Source organism: Bufo bufo, chromosome 1 (genome assembly GCF_905171765.1).
Source record: "Bufo bufo chromosome 1, aBufBuf1.1, whole genome shotgun sequence".
Classification (NCBI taxonomy): Eukaryota; Metazoa; Chordata; class Amphibia; order Anura; family Bufonidae; genus Bufo; species Bufo bufo.
Genome location: NC_053389.1, coordinates 719,482,948 through 719,506,782, shown reverse-complemented (window position 1 = coordinate 719,506,782; position 23,835 = coordinate 719,482,948). Strand labels below are relative to the sequence as shown.

At 45.8% G+C, this 23,835-nt stretch overlaps 1 protein-coding gene across 2 annotated transcripts in view; it reads right to left on the bottom strand.

Annotated features, from left to right (window-relative positions):
- The window catches only part of SMAD3 (SMAD family member 3), a 111,561-nt gene that overhangs the window by 18,905 nt on the left and 68,821 nt on the right, over nucleotides 1–23,835 (bottom strand). For both annotated transcript variants that reach the window (XM_040414303.1, XM_040414304.1), the window contains exons 2-3: nucleotides 2,193–2,386; nucleotides 273–407 (exon numbers count right to left, since the gene is read on the bottom strand). In XM_040414303.1, the coding sequence (XP_040270237.1) occupies nucleotides 273–407; nucleotides 2,193–2,386 (329 nt within the window). The remainder of the gene's footprint in view (nucleotides 1–272; nucleotides 408–2,192; nucleotides 2,387–23,835) is intronic.

The window sequence follows — 23,835 nt, the reverse complement described above, 5'->3', positions numbered from 1 at the left end:
AATCAGAGCTTCCCTTTTATTTTTTCAGAACACGTTAAGAAATGAAAGGCGAGGCTGATTGGTTGCTATGGGCAACAAAGACCGTTTTCCTGTTAGACAGTTTTGAAAAAGGAGGCCCTATAAGTTATCAAGCAGGTTGCATCTCGCCAATCTCCAATGTGGTAGGTTTGCACCACCGTGTAGTGAATTTCTGGGATGTAAATTAGTGTACGATACATAGATTATAAATCATGGAAGGATCTACAATACATGAACTGAGCGTACATCCTTACCTGGAATGTAGCTGCTTATGGGCTCAATGCCGGCTGGGAAGTTGGTATTCTCCGGGATGGAATGACTATAGTCATCGAGGGGAGGGAATTCTGTAGGAATCTCGGTGTTTCTTGGGACTAACACGGGAGGCAGAACTGAGGCAAAATAGAGATAAAGACATTACAACAACAAAAAAATAAAATAAAAACTTTTGAAGATTTTACAACCAGAGAGACCGCCGGTAGGAGACGATTATCATGGCTCCACCGCATCCATTTTTGGAATATGTAACACTGACGCATCTGACCTGCTTCACCATTTTTACATTTTGCTCCCAAAATACCTATAGAGATGATTATATCTTTTTTTCTGCGCAAACGTCACACTCAAAACAGAAGAAAGAACAACTTACATATCAGCACTATGTTTCACAGGAAGGGCAGCGTAATGCAAGTGAATCTGCTGCTCTGTGGGTGAGTGACCTCCGTAAAAACAGCAATCGTATATGCAGGAAATAATGCAAGGAAATCATGTCTGCTCCCATGGAGAGCACACGCGACAAAGTGATTACCTGTACTGCTGGATTTTTCCATTAACCACTTCACTACCACTAGATTTTCTTCCATGCATCACCAGCCACAGTTAAGCAAATTTTAGCATATATGAGAATAAGGGCTCATGCACACGAACATATTTTTTTTTTTTTTTTTTTTTTACAGGTCCGTATGCGAAACCGTTCACTTCAATGGGGCTTGAAAAAAAAAAAAAGAAAAATGACTCTGTGTGCATTCCGTGTCCGTATATCCACATGTCTATTCCACCAAGTCCTATTTAATTGTTACAATGAATACCCAAAAAAAATAAAAAATGCAACACGGATGTCATTTTTATTTTATTTCTTTTTTGCGGATCCGAGTTTTGTGGACCGCAAATTACATACAGTCGTGTGCATGATCCCACACTAGTCAGTCTGATGCATGGAGTGTATGCATTTGGGTTCCAGGGTAGGACTAGAAAATAAAGCTCCTCTGCCTTCTCTATGGGGCAGTTTGCAATTCGATCACACTGGTTCCATTTCTAATGGAGGCCATGATCTAGTGGTGTACCCACTGTCTTTAGTAATCAAATTGATGGATCCAAGTTATGAAATCCATTCGAGAAAGAATTTCACAGCAAAACAGAACAACAAAATGCACTGTTCTTACCATGATGGCCAATTGCACCCAATGCAAGCATTAAAAGGGGTTTCCGGCTTTTTTACACTGAGGACGTATCCTCTGGATAGGTTATCAGTATCTATTTGGTCGGGGTCCCACAACCGGGACCCCTGCCGATCAATTGTGAGAGAAGGCCGCAGCGCTGCAGCCTTCTCACAGCTTATTTTAGGTCAGCAGCGTCACGTTTATCAGTCACGTGGCCCAGGTACAACTCACCCGCATTCACTTGATACCAAGCACAACTGCTAGTCAATGCACAGCACTGTGCTTGGTAAGCTACGAGGGTGCAGTGGTGCTCTCACAGGAACGTCGCAGTCTACCCCCCACCGATCAGACACTGATGACCTATCTTGATGACTAGATCATGAGTATGAAAGTGTCAGAAAGCCCCTTTAATGGTGCCTGAATATAGCCTGGTAGAATTGACAACAGAAATAATCAGTTGGTATTCCTTAGAAAAGGGCCCATTTACATGCGCTGAAACACAGAGCAGTGACTGGGAACGAACCGTATGTTCACGATCGTTGCAGCAGATCCCAGGATACACAAATCAGTGTGTTGCCGAGAAACGATTTTAAGTGCCACATTTGCTGATCGCTGACTCATTTACATGGAACAATTATCATACATAAGATATTGAAAGAATAATAATCGTTACAAAAAAATAAATAAAAAAAAGTCTCTTCAATATAATGAATATGTCTGTGGTGTGAAGGCAGATACCTGGAGTCTCCACTCTTTGATAATGATATGGATTGACACACACTTCATCCTTCTTCATGTTGAAAGCGTATTCACACATTTCCATTGCCCGGAGCTCGTGGTGACTGTGCAGATCTGGCCACCTCCAGAGGCGGCAGTATATGACGTGTGGCAGTCCTTTTCGATGGGACACTTGCAGCCTACCATCCAGAGATCTGTGAAGATAAGGCACAATCTGTAATCAGCATCGCTCTGCACCACATGCGACCTTCAGTACAGGTTCACATCTCAGACAAAGCTTGAGATCTCTGCTCTTTCTATGCTTTGGAGTCATGTGGACAGTGATGGGCAGCCATCTCTGTATATACACTCCTACAGAGAAGGCTGTAAGTCAATCAGTAAAACCACCCACTGGACTCCAGTCTAGAAAGAGCGGAGAGTTCAATTAATAAAAGTACAAGTTATACTGGATACCATATTGTTCGCTCCATAAGAAGCACTTTTTCCTCCCAAAAGTGGGGGGAAATGGCAGTGAGTCTTATGGAGCGAATATTAGTGAGCGCTTCCATTATGGAGGTCTGATGGGGGCTAGAGCTGAAGTCTAATAATCAATGGGGGTCTGATCTGAGGTCTAATTAGGAATGGAGGTTTAATTCTGGGGTCTGATCTGAGGTCTGATGAGGATTAGGGGTCTGATCAGGATTGGAAGTCTGGTCTGAGATCTGATGAAGATTGGGGGGTCTGGTCTGAGGTCTGATGAACATTGGGGGTCTGGTACGATGAAGTTTGGGGGTCTGATCTGAGGTCTGATGAAGATTGGGGGTCTTATCTGAGGTTCGATTTTCTTCCTCTAAATCTTACGTGCATCTTATGGGCCAGTGTGCCTTATGGAGCAAAAAATGCGGATATATCAATCTGCTCAGCTCCGTTTGCTCTATAAACACAGCATGTCATGGTGACATGTTCCATTTAATGTGTATTCTAAATTATCTTTAGGCTCATAATCGCATAAAAGGGTCTTTTTAGACATTAAGTTTAAGGTCAAATACTACAATTTCGGTTACAGTGTTTTGCTCAGGATAAAAAAAAAAAAAGATTAATTCAGATTTTGTGGCTTCCATTGCCAGTCAAAGAGAAGACAATCTCTTCTTCAATCTCTACTGAGGCAATGTGAATTATTACATTGGTGCTAGAAGCAGTGATAGCATCCTCTGCACAGCATCCAAATGATTAGAAATGATAGATAAATGAGGTGTCTCCTAGCTGGCAGGAGTCATCATTTTGTTGGCCAGAGTCAGGTTTCGACCACGCTGCACTTACAAACCACATGGACGCCTGAACTATGAGGACTTTATATATAAGTCAGCAGGATTCAGCGTACACATACAGGATGTGTGACAGGTCACCAAGCTGAAAAGGGAGGTCTGGCCGGATAAGATAAAATACTGATAAGAGGCAGGGGGAACCAGCCTCATGGCAATGCCATCTGTTAATGCTTAACCCTTCATGGCAGACGGTGCTCTACCTGCTCCCAAACACGTGTAATAGGTGATTTACTCCGTTTTTCGGCTATGTTGAACAACTCCGTATGATTCCCATTTCAAAGTGTTCTCCTGATCATGGAGACAACTTAGGCTAAGTTGACATCACGTTTTTGTCTTCCATATACATTAAACAGATGTTTCTGACCAATGCCATACAGTGGCATCCGTCACCATATGCTTCCACTGAAAAAAACAACTTATATATCATAAGTTTTTTTACTTGACTCTGTGGTATGGAAAAGCGTGGTGTACTACCACTTTTGCATTGTTTTTTCTCAACATGTACTTTAAACGTGCGGCAAAAACGTCATGTGAGTTTTCAAAAATTCACACTGAATCTGACACCACTTTTTAGGACTTAACATACACCAAAAGCACAATCTTAAAGGGCACCTGTCAGCAGATTTGTCCCTATGAAAGTGACCTGTTACATGTGCACCTAGCAGGTGAAGGCATCTGTGTTGGTCCCATGTTCATATGTGCCCGCACTGCTCAAAAATGATATTTTAATATATGCAAATGAACCTCTAGGGGCAATGGGGGCGTTGCCGTTACACCTAGAGGCTCTGCTCTCTCTGCAACTACTGCACCCTCTGCATTTTGACAGGGCCAGGCAGTGAAAACTTGATCATGTCTGGTTCTGACTTCTCCTAAATTCAAACTGCAAGGTTGCAGAGAGAGCAGGTGCCTGATTAAGAGTCCTGAGTAGTCTGGAAATCTTGCAATTTTGTTATAGTCTTTTCAGTTAGCCATTAAAAGGTATCAACCACTGAGGAATCTCAATTCTAGATGTCGGCTGTTTCATCTGTGGGCACAACAGCTCAATAACACTGACCATCACTAAATGTACCGAGATGGTGCTTTGTGGATGAAAGTCACAGATAGAGCCGACTCTTGTTCTTAACACCACTTCTCATCATAGTCACACAGGTCAACAAACCAGTGTTTCCATTTGCATTTTTATATTTCTATTGGCTACAAATTGTTATAAATCCTAAGATGTAGAATTAATCTACATAATATTTTGAGTAACTTACTTAATGGGGCTTTGTCACTTCAGCAAATGGCATTTATTATGTAGAGAAAGTTACTACAAGCCACTTACTAATGTATTGTGATTGTCCAGGTTACCTCCTTTTAGCTGGATTCATTTTTCCATCACATTATACACTGCTCATTTCCATGGTTCTGACCACCCTGCAATCCAACAGCAGTGGCTGTGCTTCCATACTATAAAAAAAAAAAGTACCAGCCTATGTGATCTCCCACAGTCCCGGTCACCATGGAGACCGATATTTTTTCCTATAGTGTGCAAGCACGAACACCACTGATGGATTGCAGGGTGGTCATAACCATGGAGACGAGCAGTATAAAATTTGATGGAAAAATCAATCAAGCCAGCAAAGGAAGCAATATGGACAATCACAAGACATTAGTACTTTTACAGAAATAGAAGCAATTGCTAACTTACACCAGTCTTCTGGCCTCCTAAGGCTACATTCACAGCCAACTAATGTCTATGGGGTTATTGACGTTGCTGTTTTTTTTTTTTAACAGCTAGTGAATAGCGGCTGTTAAAAAAAATAGGGCGTTTTTTTTTTTTTTTACTTTGTTTTAATGGCCAGAAGGACCTCACCAAAATCAATGCAAATGTTTTTAAAGGGGTTCTCCGGGAATTAAGAAAATTATAATACGCAAATATTACTTTATTATAAATATATTCCCAAATACCTTTTATTAGTTATAATGGCTCATTTTGTCTGGGGAGCAATCATTAGGAGAAATAAAATGGCCGCTGTCCTATTAGTACACACAAAACCTGTCCTAATCACACAGGAGGACAAGTTACTTCACAACACTGAGGTAAAGAGCTGCCTCATCCTCGTCTCTGCTCTGACTGTCAGGGATTATGATCCTGACTACAGTTTAGGGGCCATTCACATGTCCGTATGTATTTTGCGGATCCGCAAAACACGGACACCGGCAATGTGCGTTCCGCATTTTGCGGACCGCACATCGCCGGAACTCTTATAGAAAATGCATTTCTTGTCCGCAATTGCAGACAAGAATAGGACATGTTCTATGTTTTTGCAGAACGGAAGTGCGGATGCGGACAGCACATTCCGGCCCCATTGAAAATGAACGGGTCCGCACCTGTTCCGCAATTTTGCAGAACGGATGCGGACCCATTTTGTGGACGTGTGAACCGACCCTAATATATTTAGCTGAAGCTTTCAGTGTTGTGAAGTAACATGTCCTCCTGTGTGATTAGGACAGGTTTTGTGTGCACTAATAGGATGGCGGCCATTTTATTTCTCCTAATGAGTGCTCCCTAGACAAAACGAGCCATTATAACTAATGTAAGGTATTTGGGAATATATTTAAAATGAAGTAATATTTAAGTATTTTCATTTTCTTTATTCCCAGAGAACCCCTTTAACGGCCGTTAAATGTAGGTTCAAAGGGCCTTTTTAGGGGGAAAAAAAAAATACTCACCTCATCCACTTGAATGCATGGGACACTAGCTCCTCACTGGATGCAACAGGAAAGGACCTGCACTCCCAGTGTGATGACATCATCATGCTGGATGTGCAGGTCATTTCCTGCTGCATCCAGCAAGGAGCGAATGTCTCTGCGTGTTTGAGTGGATGAGGTGAGTTTTTTTTTTTTACACAAGCTTAATGGGGACCAAGGGGGGTACTAATAATCCACTGGGATCCACTAAGGGGGCATTATGAATACAGGGGGGGCACTAATGGGGGCATTATTAATAGGGGGGGCAGTAAAGGAGGCCACTAATGGAGGCAATAATACCAGGGGTCGCTAATGGAAGCATTAATAATACCGGGGGCACCATGGGGGGTGTATATGGTGGGCACTGCAAATGTTGGGATTTTTTTTGGGGGAAAAAAAGCCAGTTGAATTCATCCATTTTTCGTGTAAATGTAACCTAAAGCGCAGAAGATAATCTTATATCCGACTAGAGCTGACAAAAACTGTACGAGTTTGCTTTTTCTGTATTGTTTAGGTATAGGGACAGTACACAATTTATAGAGTACATGAAAAATTTTAATATATAATCAGATGAGTGACAGGCTTTATAGTCAGCGACTGATTCTAATTATTCTCATGGACACTTCGGAGAAAGTGCTGAGCTCCAGGTCACAATAAAGTTATTTTAAGGGGATAGAGCTCTAGCTGGGACCTGCCCTCTGCCAGAAAACACGTCTAAAGCCTGCAAGCGACTGCCAGTCTTGGCCTTAATCCAGTAGAGCGGAGCCTTGCCATTTGTACTCCCATTGTTGCCAAGTCAGCCACTTACGAAGTGCGAAAAAAAGCCTGTGCTGCAATGAATTCATTTACACATGAAAAAGATATGCAGCACAGTAGCACACGCTATCTGATGTTTGTCTGTATGAGCGTTTCATGTCAAACATGTAACCTTCCGATCTACCTCTCGAAGCCTGTAAACACGCAGATCTGTCACAGACTTTTAGGCTCCATCCAAACTGCCGCACACAGCGTCCAATGCGGGAAACATTGTAAAATGGCCATTTTATTCCCACTGTAAAAGCAGCCGGATTATCCGATTCCCGTACGGATATATTATATGCATTACAAAGCACGCCTTGCAAATGTATAGATGGATAACCAGGCCATGGGAGAAGGAAGGGGATGTCAGCGCATTTTTTTCGTATCGCGAAAAAAAAAAAAAATATATATATATATATATATATATATATATATATATATATATATATATATATATATATATATATATATATATATATATATATAACCTGACCGCCAAGTCAGAGCTGCTTGTCAATCACACTGCTCCCCAACCGTTCCCATACACTGAAGCGGTCAGCCGTTGCCTGATCAGGGTTCTGCTTTCATTTTCAAAAGGGTCTCCAAAAATTCTAGATATTATTGGCAACTGCTCCGTTCTTCTATTTCACTAGACCCTGAATGGCGGCACACAGAGTGCTGCGGTCTTTATCACAAACCCTCCCTGTGTCATGCCTCCATGTGGCAACGTATTCTCCCCTAGAAGCAAGAGAACAATTCCTCTACAACATGATTTCAATTTCTGATGGATTCTGTATAAATCTATAATATAAAATGGTACAGTATGGACCCATAAGACTTCTGCTGTGGATTTGCATTTACCATTGCCGCAGGGCCGCATGCAGATGAGCCCCATTTTTAAAAAATCGGATTTCAAATCTCTGCTGAAGAAAATCTACCGTCTTATGAATGGCAACATGGAATTCCACTGCCCACAATGGCGTTCGTCATACAGCCGTGATACATTCCATTTATTGGTACCATGTGCCCTCCAAGATTTATTGTCAAAGTGGGGGAAAAATTGATGCTCTTTCGAAACTTCTATTTAGCCAAGCGCTGGTAAGCTGAACAATACACTCAGACTCAGGGCTCATTCAGACGGCAGTATGCTGTCCGCGGATCCAATTTTTTGCGGATTAGATGCTGACCCATTCATTTCGATGGTGCCCTTTTCTTCCATTGCACAGCTCAGCAAAAAAAATGTGCTATACTTGTCAGTGAAAATCAGGACATGGCCCTATTGAAGTCTATGGATCAGCAAAAAAATGGAATGCAATCCGTTTTTTGCAGACATGCTGAACTGTCCGCAAAAAAAAAACAGATCTGCATTTTTGCGGACAGCATACGGCCATCTGAATGAGCCCTCGATATCCACGAGGAACAGTCATGTCCGCCACATGGCTAAACAAGGCTCTAATCAGACTGTGGAGTCATACAAGACAACCCCAGGATGTGAGAGCAATGTTGTGTGCTCACATGTATACAAAAACCTCCGGATCAGACAGTCTCCCCCAGAATCCCTGCGCCGTCTCAAAGCTGTGGGAGCACACTTGGTGGTCCTGAACGAGACAGCAAGTGACAAATGCTGTGCAACGCAGATGAGAAGCGCCATTCTTATTTATTTCTGGAATATTTTGCATGGTAAACATTCTTTCTTCCGAGCCGCCGGTGACGGTTAGCCTCAACTTCACTTTATGAGTCGGAGCTCGACTCCACACTTAGAACGGCTCACTGCTTGGGAGGTTTAACCATTCCCATACCCTGTACAGCAAGAGACGAGGGAGATTGTGCACTGTCGATGAAACAGGAAGAAATAAAAACCACCCGATTTTTACAGTTTCCTTTAAAACAACAATTTACTTAATGGGAAAGCCACCCAAGATAGACCTAAGAAGGTGGCATGCAGTGTAAACAATGAAGAGGCTGCAGCACTAGCCCGAATGGACCACCTGTCATAAGACTATGCCACCAGTATTGTGAACCCCCGAAAACGGTTTTCTGGGAGCTCTCTTAGGACAGGTAATCAGTAGGGTTTGGCGAATCGGGTTCGGATTGCTGTGTCCGAACCCGATTCTTTTAAAAACTACGTTAAGAATATCAGCTCCTTCCTAATGTAAAATGTATGGCCTCCGTGGAGGTCGTTCTATGAGGCACGAAACCGAGTTCGGCATCGTAAATTGATACAGTAATTTATGCGAATAAACAAAGTGACACGTGATAGAGGCGAGGCGAGACGAAGTAAGTCTTGTGACATTTGCTGAAACTTCGAAACGACCTCTGCGGAGGCAATATATTTTACTGTAGGACGGAGCAGATATTCTTAACTTCGTTTTTAAAGAATTGGGTTCTGATCTAGCAATCCGAACCAGATTCGCTCAACCCTAGTGATCAGTATCTGATCGGTGGGGGGCCGACAACGGGGACCCCTGCTGATCAGCTGTTTGAGAAGGCAGCGCAGCCTTCTCACAGCTTTCCCTAGGCCGTGTGACATGACATTAATCGGTTACGTGGCCTAGACACAGCTCACCCCACTGAAGTGAATAGGGCTGAGCCGTGATACCAAGAACGGCCGCTATAACCGCCGTCCCAGTTGTCGGCCCCCACCGATCAGATACTGATGACCTATCCAGAGGACAGATCGGTATAAAACTCCCGGAAAAGTCGAGATATTGTGTTGGAATTAGTGCGGCACTACGTTTTCTGCTACACGTACCTGGCCATGTTAAGATAAATGAACAGTCAAGTGTGCACACTGCTGTAAATAAAATGGTGTCAACGGGGTTTGGGTGCTCTATAGTTTTGGGTGATGCGATTTACAGACATGTCGCTGTTGTATGCCAAATCATAAATCTTGGCTAGATATCCCCTTTGAAGTCAATCCTCCAGTCTTCCATTTTGTACTTATTCAGTGCAGATCATGGCGTTCTTTAAATCCAATGAGAGGACCATCCCCAAATTCGGAAAATTTAATAAAGAAATACTGGACCCCTCAACGCTAGTAAAATGCACCCAAGCAACAATATAAGATACAGCTGCAGAAGTAGAGGTCACTATAGACAAGAGAACAATGTTATGTCTTAGGCCACGCCTCTTTTCTGATGAGACCCACCCCTCCCACTAAACCCCACCTCTTGTTGAGCAAATATCTGAAAATATAGCGGAAAAGTCTGCTGCGGTTTTTGCCGGTGGTCTGTAGCAAAGACTGCATAGACAGTGAATTTCCATTGCAACCTATGGGAGTTTCATTATGTTCTTAGGCAGGCATGGTTCCATATAAACTATTAGGCCTCTTTCACACGGGCGTTGCTGAAAAATGCGCGGGTGCGTTGCGGGAACACCCGCGATTTTTCCGCGCGAGTGCAATACATTGTAATGCGTTTTGCACTCGCGTGAGAAAAATCGTGCGTGTTTGGTACCCAAACCCGAACTTCTTCACAGAAGTTCGGGCTTGGGATCGGTGTTCTGTGGATTGTATTATTTTCCCTTATAACATGGTTATAAGGGAAAATAATAGCATTCTGAATACAGAATGAAAAGTAAAATAGCACTGGAGGGGTTAAAAAAAATAAAAAATAATTTAACTCACCTTAATCCACTTGATAGCGCAGCCGGCATCTGCTTCTGTATTCTTTTCTTTAGGACCTGGCTAAAGGACCTTCGATGACGTCACTCCGGTCATCACATGGTATGTCACATAATCTTTTACCATGGTGAATCACCATGGTAAAAGATCATGTGACGTACCATGTGATGACCAGAGTGACGTCATCCCAGGTCCTTAAACTATAGTTAATGCTCTCCACAGGTCCTATACAGTAAAAGAGTCAGACGGAGATGCCCGCATCGCGAGCAAGTGGATTAAGGTGAGTTAAATGATTTTTTATTTTTTTTAACCCCCTCCAGCCCTGTTTTACTTAGCATTCAGTATTCAGAATGCTATTATTTTCCCTTATAACCATGTTATAAGGGAAAATAATAAGGTTCGGGTCTCCATCCCGATCGTCTCCTAGCAACCGTGCGTGAAAATCGCACCGCATCCGCACTTGCTTGCGGATGCTTGTGATTTTCACGCAACCCCATTCATTTCTATGGGGCCTGCGTTACGTGAAAAACGCACAAAGAGGAGCATGCTGCGATTTTCACGCAACGCAAAAGTGATGCGTGAAAATCACCGCTCGTGTGCACAGCCCCATAGAAATGAATGGGTCAGTATTCAGTGCGGGTGCAATGCGGTCACCTCCCGCATCGCATCCGCGCGGAATACTCGCTCGTGTGAAAGGGGCCTTACTGTGGTAGCCTTGGATCCTTCAGAGGGTTCCAAACTACCACATCGAACAAATGGCTCCGCTGATCTCAGCGCAGGGGAGCTGTTCGGGCCCCCGAGAGCTCAGCACTCCTGGGGAAAGCCATCTTGGATGCCGTGGTCAGAATTGACCACGGTATCTGAGGGGTTAAAGGGGTATTCCCATCTCAGAAACAATAGGGGCACATCGCTAGTATATTCCACGATTGTCTGATAAGTGTGGGTGCCACCTTTAGGACCCGCACCCATCTCATAAATGCAGCCGGCAAAATGAAGGAAGGTGCCCCACGCATGTGCAGCCACCCTCCATTCATTTGTATGGGTCCGCCAAAAATAGCAGAGCGCCACTGAAGTGAATGGAAGCTGTGGCCACGCAAGAGCAGTGCACTACCCTTCATTTCTATGGGGCTGAGAGAAATTGCTGAGTCGGCTATTTTCAGCGGCCCCATAGAAATGAATGTAGGGTGGTAGCACATTGCCGGCTCAGTTTACGAGACCTCTGGGACCTGCACTTATCAGACATATCGACATGCCCTCATTGTCTGAGATGGGAATACCTCTTTAAATGTCTATGTGAGCGGGTGCCATGTTTGAAGACCCAACTTCTTCCGTACATGTACGGCGGAGGTTGGGAAGGGGTTAATGAGCTATGCTGAGGAATCTGGGAATCTCAACACAGGTCCTACATATTCTTGTCCAGTTTTGTGGATAACACTACCCCTTTACATTGATGGCAGGGAGAAAAAGAAAGTAGAATACCCCTGGGGGCTGTCAGGCTACTTTCTCATCTGCATTTTCCTTTCCGGTTTTGAGATCCAGCAGAGGATCTGAAAACCGGAGGAAAACGCTTCAGTTTTGTCCCCATTCATTTTTAATGGGTACAAAACTAAACAGACCGAAACGAAGTGCACTAGAATACATTCCGTTCGGATTTGTTGCGTTCCCATGCCGGACACAAAACCGCTGGAAGCAGTGCCAGATCCGTTTTTTTTTTCTGTGTCCGGTATGTTCATTTTCGATATATAATACAACCTGGTTGTTTTATTTAAAACGATGCGTTTTGCTGCGGTTTTGAGATCCCATGGCAGATCTCAAAAGCGGACAGCAAAAACGCCTTGTCAAGGATCTGTTTTTTGCAGACCAAAAATTGGCTACAGCCATGTGCCCGAGACCTGAAGTGACCAAAGAAAAGTCTGTAAAAGTAGTAATGATCTTGTTTGGGGCGCATGTATGCCCCTCAGTGTTCTGGATGCACTGTATCTGTGCTGACCCGGAATAAACCACGCAACAGCAGCACATATCAATGCACAACCCTCACTACAAGAGACTGGGCGCCGCAGTCATTGCCTCCTCCTACTACTACTGTGCCATTCTCTTCCTCTCCATACCCCGCTGCAGTGCAAGGAATTGGAGGATGACTCATTTCCTCCACAGAGAGGAGCTTACCTCATTTTCTGTGAACGAGCCCAATAACAAACAAAAGGTATCGTATCTGAACGCCATATAGCACCGGCTTTATAGCAGCGGGGTCACTGTATCAGCTGACTCATCCGCAGCTTTCACAAGCAGGAAACGGCATGAAGCCACTTTCACACGGTCAGGATTTGGGCAGTATTTTACCTTAGTATTACTAAGTAAAAAAAATAAAAAACAGTCGTGCGCCTCTAAGTTTGGCATTTCCCAGATTTGACCCTCCCTAGTAAATTACCCTCTAGGTTTCCTCTGAATCACTACGGTATTTCAGAGTAAAACATGGGGGGGATTTATTATAGACCGGCGTTTTACACTGGCTCAAGACACCCCTGCTCTGTCAAATAATGCGCTTAGTTTATGATGAATTAGGCACATCCTCCGGCAGTCCGCGCGCCTAGACTGAAATCTACGACAGCTCGGAGCTGCGGTAGATTTCAGCATTCTTTGCGTCAGAAAATTGGTGTAAATGAAGGTAAATGTTCCAGGCTCGCTGGCCCCACATCCTTCCCTTTTTCAGATTGTGGTATGGGCAGCGTAGAAACGGCACTTGCAAAAGATTTTGGCTCAGTGATGTATAAAAAGTCGCAAACACAGGGGTTGCAAGTGCAACTTCTTTTTATGGCAGAAAAGTGGTATGGTGGGTATGATAAATTCCCCTCGTAGTTCTGCTGCCGTTTCACGCTGCCTGCCTATGAAACTGAAGACCAGTTTAAAAGTCGCCATACAGATATGATTCTGATCAGCCAGAATGTGGCAAAGTAGTAGGGATTGTTCAGTGATGTATACTGAAATGGGGTTTTTTTTCAGCTGTTTTTCCATTCCCATGGAAGGGGGAAGCCATAAAAAAAGCGCATGTTGACATGAAAAAAAGCGCATTCATTTCTACCAGTATTTTTTTTTTTTTAGTGGCCAGGAAACAAAACCGCCAAACTGAATTCATGTGTGAAAGAGCACTAAATAGGTGTATTCTTGCAGTAAAATGTGGATACTTACCTCAAGAATAATGAGGATGTACAATAACCACCATCCTCGGTGTGAGAGCGTTTACTGCTAGGTAACTGGATTGTGGCGGATCAAGGTTATGGGAAACAACCCCGGAATATCATTTCATCACAGTGTATAGTCTGAATGTTCACAGTGTTATGTCTGCTGCTCACATTCTCTGGGTACAAGGACTGGAGAGCCGGAGAAGTCCTGGGAGTGATCATTGTATTACACAACTATTACATAAAACACAGAAGACGGTGAAGAAAAGACCGTTAAACACCAATTCTGATCTTAAAGGCTTTGTGAGAAGAGTTCACCATGGAGCTTCAGCGGGAGAAAAGGTTTTTTTCTGCTAGACTGCACCCTGTGGTAAGGAAGTGACGGCTCTACAGAACGACGTCCATCTCAAATCCTATACAGCTAACTGTAAGAGGGCCACCAAAACCAAAAATATTCCAGCTTCACGGAGTCGTCGTGATTACACTGCACCGCCTCTACAAGCGAAATGACGCGCAGGTAATTTGGAAGCGGAAGCAGCGCTCACACAAGCACCTTCAAACAGCTGATTGGCGGGGGTGCCAGGAGCTGATCTGATAGGGATGGCCGATCCTGAGGCCATCAGCCTCTTTAAGTCATCGATATTAGATTGGTGGGGGAGGCTGAGCTCTAAAGTAAGCCGCCATGGTCACTACACAGTGGACTGGGAGTTCTACTTCTGGCTCTGTCTACTGAGAACAGCCGATCAGTGGTGGTGCCAGGTGTAGCAACCCCACCCCTCTGATATTGACGATCTATTCTAAGAAAACATCTAAAGCAGGTATGCTCAACCTACGCCCCTCCAGCTGTTGCAAAACTACAATTCCCAGCATGCCCTAATAGCTGTAGGCTGTCCAGGCATGCTGGGAGTTGTAGTTTTGCAACAGCTGGAGGGCCGGAGGTTAAGCATCTCTGATCTAACGGATACATCAAGGTTACATCTACAGATGCAAAACTTGACTACTGTATATGTATTATTTTACTTGTTACTCTGTGTATGCTTAAAGTCATATTTTGTTCTTATTCTAGTGTTTGATCGAAACGTCACACATGCATTTAAGTTGCCTTGCAAGTAAAATCAAATAAAAATGATGCACTGATCACACTTTACTCAGAGGAGTGCTTAAAAGGGGATGTCCCACGAAAAATATTCTACAGTTTGCAAACCAGCATCTGGATCTGAATACTTTTGTAACTGCATGTAATTAAAAATGTTGTATAGCTACTGAGTTATTTAGTAGCTTTATAGTAGGGGTGGGCGATATAAACAATATTATCATCATCAATTCGGCCGACGATATAGATTTTAGTTATATCGCGATAGACCACGGAGCGGTAGTGAATTTAAGAAGCTTCTCACTCACCGCTCCGTGGCCTCCCGACTCTGCACCGCGCTGCTGGCCCTTGCGTTCACACATAGTCAGCGCGCTGGCTGACGCTGTGTGTGAGGTTAGGTCCCTCCCAGTGCATGCTGGGAAGAAGACGCGGCCCGTCTTGTCTCCTGCGGACTCCATCAGCCAGCCGTGCAGGAAAGTTAAGTAGCAGTAGGGGCCCGAATTTACCTGGATGTGGGGAGGTCAGGTGGTGGATGGCTATGGCATGGGGCTGATGATGGCGATGGCTGGGGGACATGATGATGGTGGCAATGGCATGGGGCTGATGGCACTGGCTGGGGGACATGATGATGGTGGCAAATTGGCAATGGCATGGGGCTGATGGCGCTGGCTAGGGGAGATGACTATGGTGGCAATGGCATGGGGTTGATGGCACTGGCTGGGGGACATGATGATGGTGGCAAATGGCATGGGGCTGATAAATAAAAGCAATGTTTTCATAAAGCAATTTTAGTAATATGTTAAGGTTTTTCTTATTAGAGTATTCGATTAATATTCAATTGCTAAAATAATCGTTTCCTGCAGCCCTAGATGTCATCAAGCTGTGTGCTCGTTTTGGTCAACTCGCAAGCATGGAGGAGCTTACATGTGTGGAGGAGGAGGAGGTACAAATAAAGAAGACCGGTGCAACGTCAGTCATATGGACCTGGTTTGGGTTTAAGGAGTCAGATGTTGAGCAGAAAAATATAATCTGCAAACTATACCGGGCGAGAATAATAGCGAAGATGGGGAAATACAACAAATTTGTTTTATCACCTCAAAACGAAGCACGTTTTGCAATACGAAGATAGCCAAAAACTGCGCCCCCCTCCACAAATGCCCAGTCAGTCAAGTGGAAACCAAAAAGGTGGCCCTGCCCCTACACACCAGATTAATATTTTAAAAGCATTTTCTAAAGGCATTCCATATGACAAAAGAAATCAGCGGTGGATTGATATTATAAATGCCATTACCCTGTACCTGTGTAAGGACATGGTGCCGCTTCTTACAGTGGAGAAAAGCAGCTTTCAGAACATGATTAAAGGGAACCTGTCACCGGGATTTTGTGTATAGAGCTGAGGACATGGGTTGCTAGATGGCCGCTAGCACATCCGCAATACCCAGTCCCCATAGCTCTGTGTGCTTTTATTGTGTATAAAAACCGATTTGATAGATATGCAAATTAACCTGAGATGAGTCCTGTCCCTGACTCATCTCACCTACGGGACTCATCTCAGGTTAATTTGCATATGTATCAAATCATTATTTTTTTTACACAATAAAAGCACACAGAGCTATGGGGACTGAGTATTGCGGATGTGCTAGCGGCCATCTAGCAACCCATGTCCTCAGCTCTATACCCAAAATCCCGGTGACAGGTTCCCTTTAAGACACTCGATCCACGTTACAAGGTACCTAGCCGCAAACAATTTACCCAAACTGAAATGCCCAAACTGTATGACAAAGTCTGCGAGCAAGTGAAGAAAGAACTCTGGAGCATAAAACACTATGCAGCTACTACGGACTTGTGGTCCAGTCGCACAATGGAGCCTTACATTAGTCTCACAGTCCACGTCATCAATGACGAGTGGAAGTTGTGCAGCAGATGCCTACAGACATCTTATTTCCCCGAGGATCATACGGGTGAACTGATATCTCAGGGATTGAAGGAAATGCTGGAGTCATGGGGACTTAAAGAAGAGTTACAAGTCTGCATAACCACCGACAACGGCGCAAATATCGTGAAAGCAGTGGAAATGAACGGCTGGACAAGACTGCAGTGCTTCGGCCACAGGCTCCACCTCGCCATCAGTAGGTAAACGTTTCTTTTAGTCCTAGCCTAGTTCAACATTATGTGGGGGTATTGTGCTAATAATATACCAACAAGATGGCGGTCTCCACAGAAGATGATTCAGTGGGTGCCTGAACAAGAGAAGGCCATATCACCGGTACCTGGTACCAACTTGGCAGGACATTGATGTGTTAGAATCTATAAGACCCTCAGTCCCCTGTTGGAGTTCACAGATGCTCTGTCTGGAGAAGAGTATGCGAGTGTGTCGTATGTCAAACCTGTGCTCCACCTTCTAAACACCACAGTTCTTCCTCTAGCTGATGATGACATTGACACAGACCTGACGAAGGACATGAAGAGAGCCATCCTCAAGTATTTTAAATGAGAAGTACTCAGACTCTGCAACTGATGACCTCCTGGATATGGCCTTCTTTGTCGACCCACGCTTCAGATCATTATATATAGCAGATGACCAAAGAGAGTTCATCTTCACAAAAGCAGCAGCAGAAATTCAGGCACTGCTAGAGACGCAACCGCGAGCTGTGTCTGCCACAGAGTCCCCACCATCACACACAAGCACTGGAGCTGATGGAGAAGCCCAGAGAGGACCCAAGAGGAGTAAATGGCATAAGGCCATCCTTCATATAAGATGGGGCCAGGGACTATTCATAGTATTCAGTATATTGGGCAGACTAGATGGGCCAAATGGTTCTTATCTGCCGACACATTCTATGTTTCTATGTTTCTATAAATGAAGTCTGGGCAGCTTTTTCAAAAAGGCATCCGCTCAGCCTGGCCCAGCTGCCTTCACTGACAGAGAAGCGGCTGACATTGAGCTTAAGGCTTAGTTCACACTTCAGTGATTTAAACAGTGATTTCTATCGGTGATTGTGAGGCAAAACCAGGTGCTGGTCCACTACACAGAGCACATACACATCATTTCATTATACTTTATCACTGTTTAGGCTCCTCTTCTGGTTTTGGCTCACAATCACTGATGGAAATCACAGACCAAATCACTGAAGTGTGAACTAGGCCTAAGAGTTACCTGCAGGCACTGGATGTAGAAGGAGAGGCTGACTACTGGTGTGGTGGAGGCTGCACCAGGCTAATTTTCCCAGGGTGGCAAGCCTAGCCAAGAAATACATTTGCATACCTGCCACGAGTGCCCCCTCAGAAAGGGCATTCAGCACCAGTGGCAACATAGTAACATGCCACCGATCTGCACCGAAGCCGGAGACTGTGGACAAACTTGTCTTCCTGGCGAAAAACCTTGTCTGATGTTTAATCACAGCACGCAAGGAGCATAAACACTGATGTTGTTCAGTCATGTTCGTATTTGCACTACATATTGCAAACAAAATTTGTGGTATATTTACAGGGAACCTGTCATCGGCTTTAGGCTGACCTAGAGGACAGCATAAAGTAGTGACAGAAATGCTGATGTCAGCGGTGTGTCAGTCATGAGCTAAAAGTAAGTGGTTGCCGAGAACCAGCATCATAATCATTGCAGCCCAGGCCTTGGAAAGAGTCACATCTACCTGAGAAGAGTCCTGGTTATTATAATCTCCTGCTCTCTCCCCCATCTGCTGATGATTGGCAGTTCTCTCCTAGAGAGAAAGGGAGAAAACTAGGTAGAAGACTGTCAGCCATCAGCAGGTGGGGGGAGAGCAGGGATTCATGGATAACCAGGACTCTTCTCAGGTGGCCGGGACTCTTTCCCAGGCCCAGTTTGCAATGTGATGTTGGTTCTCGGCAACCACTTTTAACTTATAAATGACAGACCTCTGAAATCAACTCACCTGTCTCTACTTTATTCTGCCGTTAGTATGGGCAGCACAAAGCTGATGACAGGTTCCCTTTAATGGAAAAGAAACCTGTTGAACTTGAAGGTTTTTTTGTTTTAAATATGTGCAGCTTTATTTTTGTGCAATATAATCAGGACAGCATTTTGCACTTTATTTTAAACAATTTTGTGTTTTACTAACACTTCATCTTTACATTGTTTGGAAAAAGACCTGTTACACAATACACATCTTAAAAATGTCTTGAAAAGTTTTGAAATTTGTATACATACAGAAGAAAGTGATACATTGTTATATTGCACATGCTTCAAATTATATCATGATATAGATTTTAGGCCATATCGCCCAGCCCTACTTTATAGTGCCCAGAGGTCGCGCTACATTTTTTCTGGAAGAGTAAAAATACTCCTCTTACCATTTTTGAGGAGTATTTTCCGCCGATGAGGAGTACGAAAGTTACAGTAATTCAAATAGTTAATACGAAGGCCTACATAACATTAAGGGGTTGCTATTTATGCATGAAAACCATTACTAGTATCTAGAACTCTCTTCCATGCATAAATGGCAAATTTAGACAATTTTACATTTAGCTGAGGTCCCTGTTGCTCTGAGGGGGTCGGCACCACTGAGGTCTCTGTTGCTCTGAGGGGGGTCGGCACCACTGAGGTCTCTGTTGCTCTGAGGGGGTCGGCACCACTGAGGTCTCTGTTGCTCTGAGGGGGTCGGTACCGCTGAGGTCACTGTTGCTCTGAGGGGGTCGGCACCACTGAGGTCACTGTTGCTCTGAGGGGGTCGGTACCACTGAGGTCACTCACTGTTGCTCTGAGGGGGTCGGCACCACTGTGGTCCCTGTTGCTCTGAGGGGGTCGCACCACTGAGGTCCCTGTTGCTCTGAGGGGGTCGGCACCACTGAGGTCCCTGTTGCTCTGAGGGGGTCGGCACCACTGAGGTCCCTGTTGCTCTGAGGGGGTCGGCACCACTGAGGTCTCTGTTGCTCTGAGGGGGTCGGCACCACTGAGGTCTCTGTTGCTCTGAGGGGGTCGGCACCACTGAGGTCCCTGTTGCTCTGAGGGGGTCGGCACCACTGTGGTCCCTGTTGCTCTGAGGGGGTCGCACCACTGAGGTCCCTGTTGCTCTGAGGGGGTCGGCACCACTGTGGTCCCTGTTGCTCTGAGGGGGTCGCACCACTGAGGTCCCTGTTGCTCTGAGGGGGTCGGCACCACTGAGGTCCCTGTTGCTCTGAGGGGGTCGGCACCACTGAGGTCCCTGTTGCTCTGAGGGGTCGGCACCACTGAGGTCTCTGTTGCTCTGAGGGGGTCGGCACCACTGAGGTCTCTGTTGCTCTGAGGGGGTCGGCACCACTGAGGTCCCTGTTGCTCTGAGGGGGTCGGCACCACTGTGGTCCCTGTTGCTCTGAGGGGGTCGCACCACTGAGGTCCCTGTTGCTCTGAGGGGGTCGGCACCACTGTGGTCCCTGTTGCTCTGAGGGGGTCGCACCACTGAGGTCCCTGTTGCTCTGAGGGGGTCGGCACCACTGAGGTCCCTGTTGCTCTGAGGGGGTCGGCACCGCTGAGGTCACTGTTGGGCTGAGGGGGGTCAGCACCGCTGAGGTCACTTGCTCTGAGGGGGTCGGCACCACTGAGGTCCCTGTTGCTCTGAGGGGGTCGGCACCACTGAGGTCACTTGCTCTGAGGGGGTCGGCACCGCAGAGGTCACTGTTGCGCTGAGGGGGGTCGGCACCGCTGAGGTCACTGTTGCGCTGAGGGGGTTGGCACCACTGAGGTCACTGTTGCTCTGAGGGGGGTCGGCACCGCTGAGGTCCCTGTTGCTCTGAGGGGGTCGGCACTGCTGAGGTCACTGTTGCAGTGATTTTATGAGGTTTAAAGGGTTTTTCCTAAGATGGATATTTATCACCTGTCGTTAAAAAAGGACCCCTCACCACTCCTGATTTCTCTGTTTTGGTAACTACTTGCACCCCCACATGTAATAACAATCCTGGAGGATCTATTCTTATGACTTTATGTTGCACCATTCCACTGTTATTCCTGTTCTTAGTTATGAATGACTTGCTGGTAGTTTGCAGTGAAGGTCCAGATGGGGGTGTCACCGCACAGCCTGATATTATTCAATCAGTGCTGTCAACTGGTAACATCCAGCTGGACCTTTATTGCAGACTACTAGCAATTAGTTCATAAGTTCTAGAAGGAATAATAGAGTAATGGTACAATATAGAGTCACAAGAATTGACTCCCCAGAATTGTTATTGCATGGGAAATGCAAGTAGTTACTAAAACAGACATGTCCCCTTCAAGTACATGATCGCTGGGGGTCCCACCTTGGTTACCACGTTCTAGTGTTCTCTGGGTCAAGTATGGACAGGTAAATAGTGTTGATCTTGGGACAATCCCTTTAATTTTTGCTGCTGTTTCTGTGCTGCTAGTCACTGGGGTTTGCCATCCATCACGTGGCCATTGCTGCCCACCAAAGTTACGTCCTTGTAGATGAGCTCTCAGGTGGGTATGTCGGTGCCACCGGGGCTGTTGGTAGACTCTGAAGAGACCTGAGGCACTGGCGGAGCAGGACACAGGCACAATGGATAGTGGTGCATGCTGGTGCCAAGGGCACAAGCGAAAGACCCGGGCACATACCTTGCACCGCCACAGTCACATGTTGTGGATCTGGATGATGACATCACGCAGTGATAACCACTGATCTAGGGAGCAGCAACCTTTGGCACTCCAGCGCTGCTGTGAAACTACAACTCCCAGCATGCACACTTGCTCAGCTGTTCTTGTAACTCCCAAAGAAGTGAAAGGAGGATACTGGGAGTTGTAGTTTCAGCACAGCTGGAGTGCCGGAGGTTGCTTATCCCTGATCTAGAGGCTGTCATTTTGTGTTATGCTTGATCTTGCTATAAAGGGGTTTGTCTTCCATGACCCATTGCCCTATCTCATTCCACAAAAAAGCCACCACCGCCGGTTATTGGATTATACAGTTTTACAGTGAAGTACTTCATGTGCTTGGCAGAGTGACTATGTCCTGGAGGCTGTAAATGGCCACATGCGGCACCGCATTACAGAAGAAATCCTTATAAGCATCTGATGGAACATGCTGCAATGAATCCTTGATGGATTCGTAAGAAAGCTGACAGGCGACAGAGGTCTACGGGTGACAGGTCTGCCGTTATGGAGGTCTCCTGTTGGCGTGTCCAGCGCTGGGACCCCCGCTGACTTCTATAAGCAGGAGTCTGAAGCGCTCAGCCACTTTTCCTCACTGCTGACTGCGGTAGTGAAGACGGTCCCCTAGACTAGACCTTCTATTGAGGCTGTCTTCACTACCGCGCTCAGCAGGGAGGAGCGCTCGGCTGAGCGCTTCAGACTCATCACTATAGGGTAAAAACAAGGCTCTCAGACCACCACTTACCCTGCCAGTGAGGGTCGCGCGCCTCCTTCATCCCTTCAGAGCGGTGTGTCCTAAGCTCCGGCAGCCCGCTCAAACTGACCAATAACAAAGCTCCTCACTGTAAGGAGCCTTGTTATTGGTTGTCTCAGGCAGCAGCAGCATCGCTGTGCTGCCTGCGCCGTTCACAGCATTCACTACACTTATGAATGGCAGGGAAAAGTCTAAGGCGTATCGGTGCGCCTTAGACTTTTTCCAGGGAGTAAAATGGCCTGAACAGGCGTCTATGGCGCTTGTACAGGCGTTATTGCGACCTCTGATAGTGCCACTTAATTTCTTATTTCTTTGTCCTGCTCACTGAGATGGTCGCACATGCTCAGTTTCATCCTTCAACTGCCTCCTGAGCTGTGATAGGTAGAGCACGAACACGCCCCCTGAGCAGCAGCAGAAAAGACACGCCCCCTGAGCTGTAAGCTCGATATAAATCTAGCGGAGCAATGAATGGGGAGATCTCTGGATCCATGTTAGAAAGGTATTGTCATGTACTATATGATGTCTGATTTTCATATTTTACATTATTCATGGGATAACCCCTTTACGTTTTATTACAACCTTATAGAGCAGGGGTCAGCAACCCCCAGCACGTGTGCCAAAGATGGCACGCAGGCTGCTTTTTACTGGCACGCCACTGCAATTTGTGGTGGCTGCACCATTTAATAATCAAATTAATGTCAGATGTGCCAGGCCCGCCGCCTCTGATGTTTTCCACCACGCAAGCCAGCAGAGTAGACTCTGCTACCTCCAGGGCTGGCGGTGTAGCGCAGCAATACACCGCGCTGTGCCTTTAATAAATGAAGAAATGGGAGACGCGCCATGCAGGGAACATCTCCTAGACCTGCCCCTCGTGCTTTCGGGCCTGCCAGCCACCCAAATGCATTCTGCTGCTACCTTATGGCTGATATCTGAATCTGTCACCTTGGGTGCAGCAGGCGGATTAAAGGAGGCTGGTGAGCTTAGGGGTAAGGTTAAGGAGCATGGTGACTAATTTGGGGGTGAGGGGAGGATGGTGGGACAATGGGAGCAAACTTGTGACAACTTTAGGGTGTGGGAGAGAATGGTATGCCTGCTGTTTAGAAATGTAGGAAGATGGGGAGCAAGCTTTTGACAATTTTGGGGGGTGGGGGAGGATGGTTAGCCTGCATGCGATTGCTGGGGGGGGGGGGGGGGGATGGTGAACTTTTTTCTGATTGCGGGGGGGGGGCATGTGGGGATTATGGGATGCAAGATTCTGACAACTGTGGGGGAGGGGAAGGGTGGTATGCCTCCATGGGGCTAAGCTCTGATTATTACTGGGGGGGGGGGGGTGTATTGGATGCCAGTATATGGGGGACCCCTCTACCAACTATGCACTTACCGACAGTGGCGAGCCCTCATTGAAAATGACTGAGTGAGGGCTGTCCTGCCCACCACTGTCAGTAAGTGCATGGTTGGTAGAGGGGTCCCCCATATATTTTCCCTTAGGGGGATTCAAAGGAGCAGTGAAAAGCTACTTGAAACATCCAAAGTAAACACATGGGGAGATTTCTCAAAACTGGTGTGAA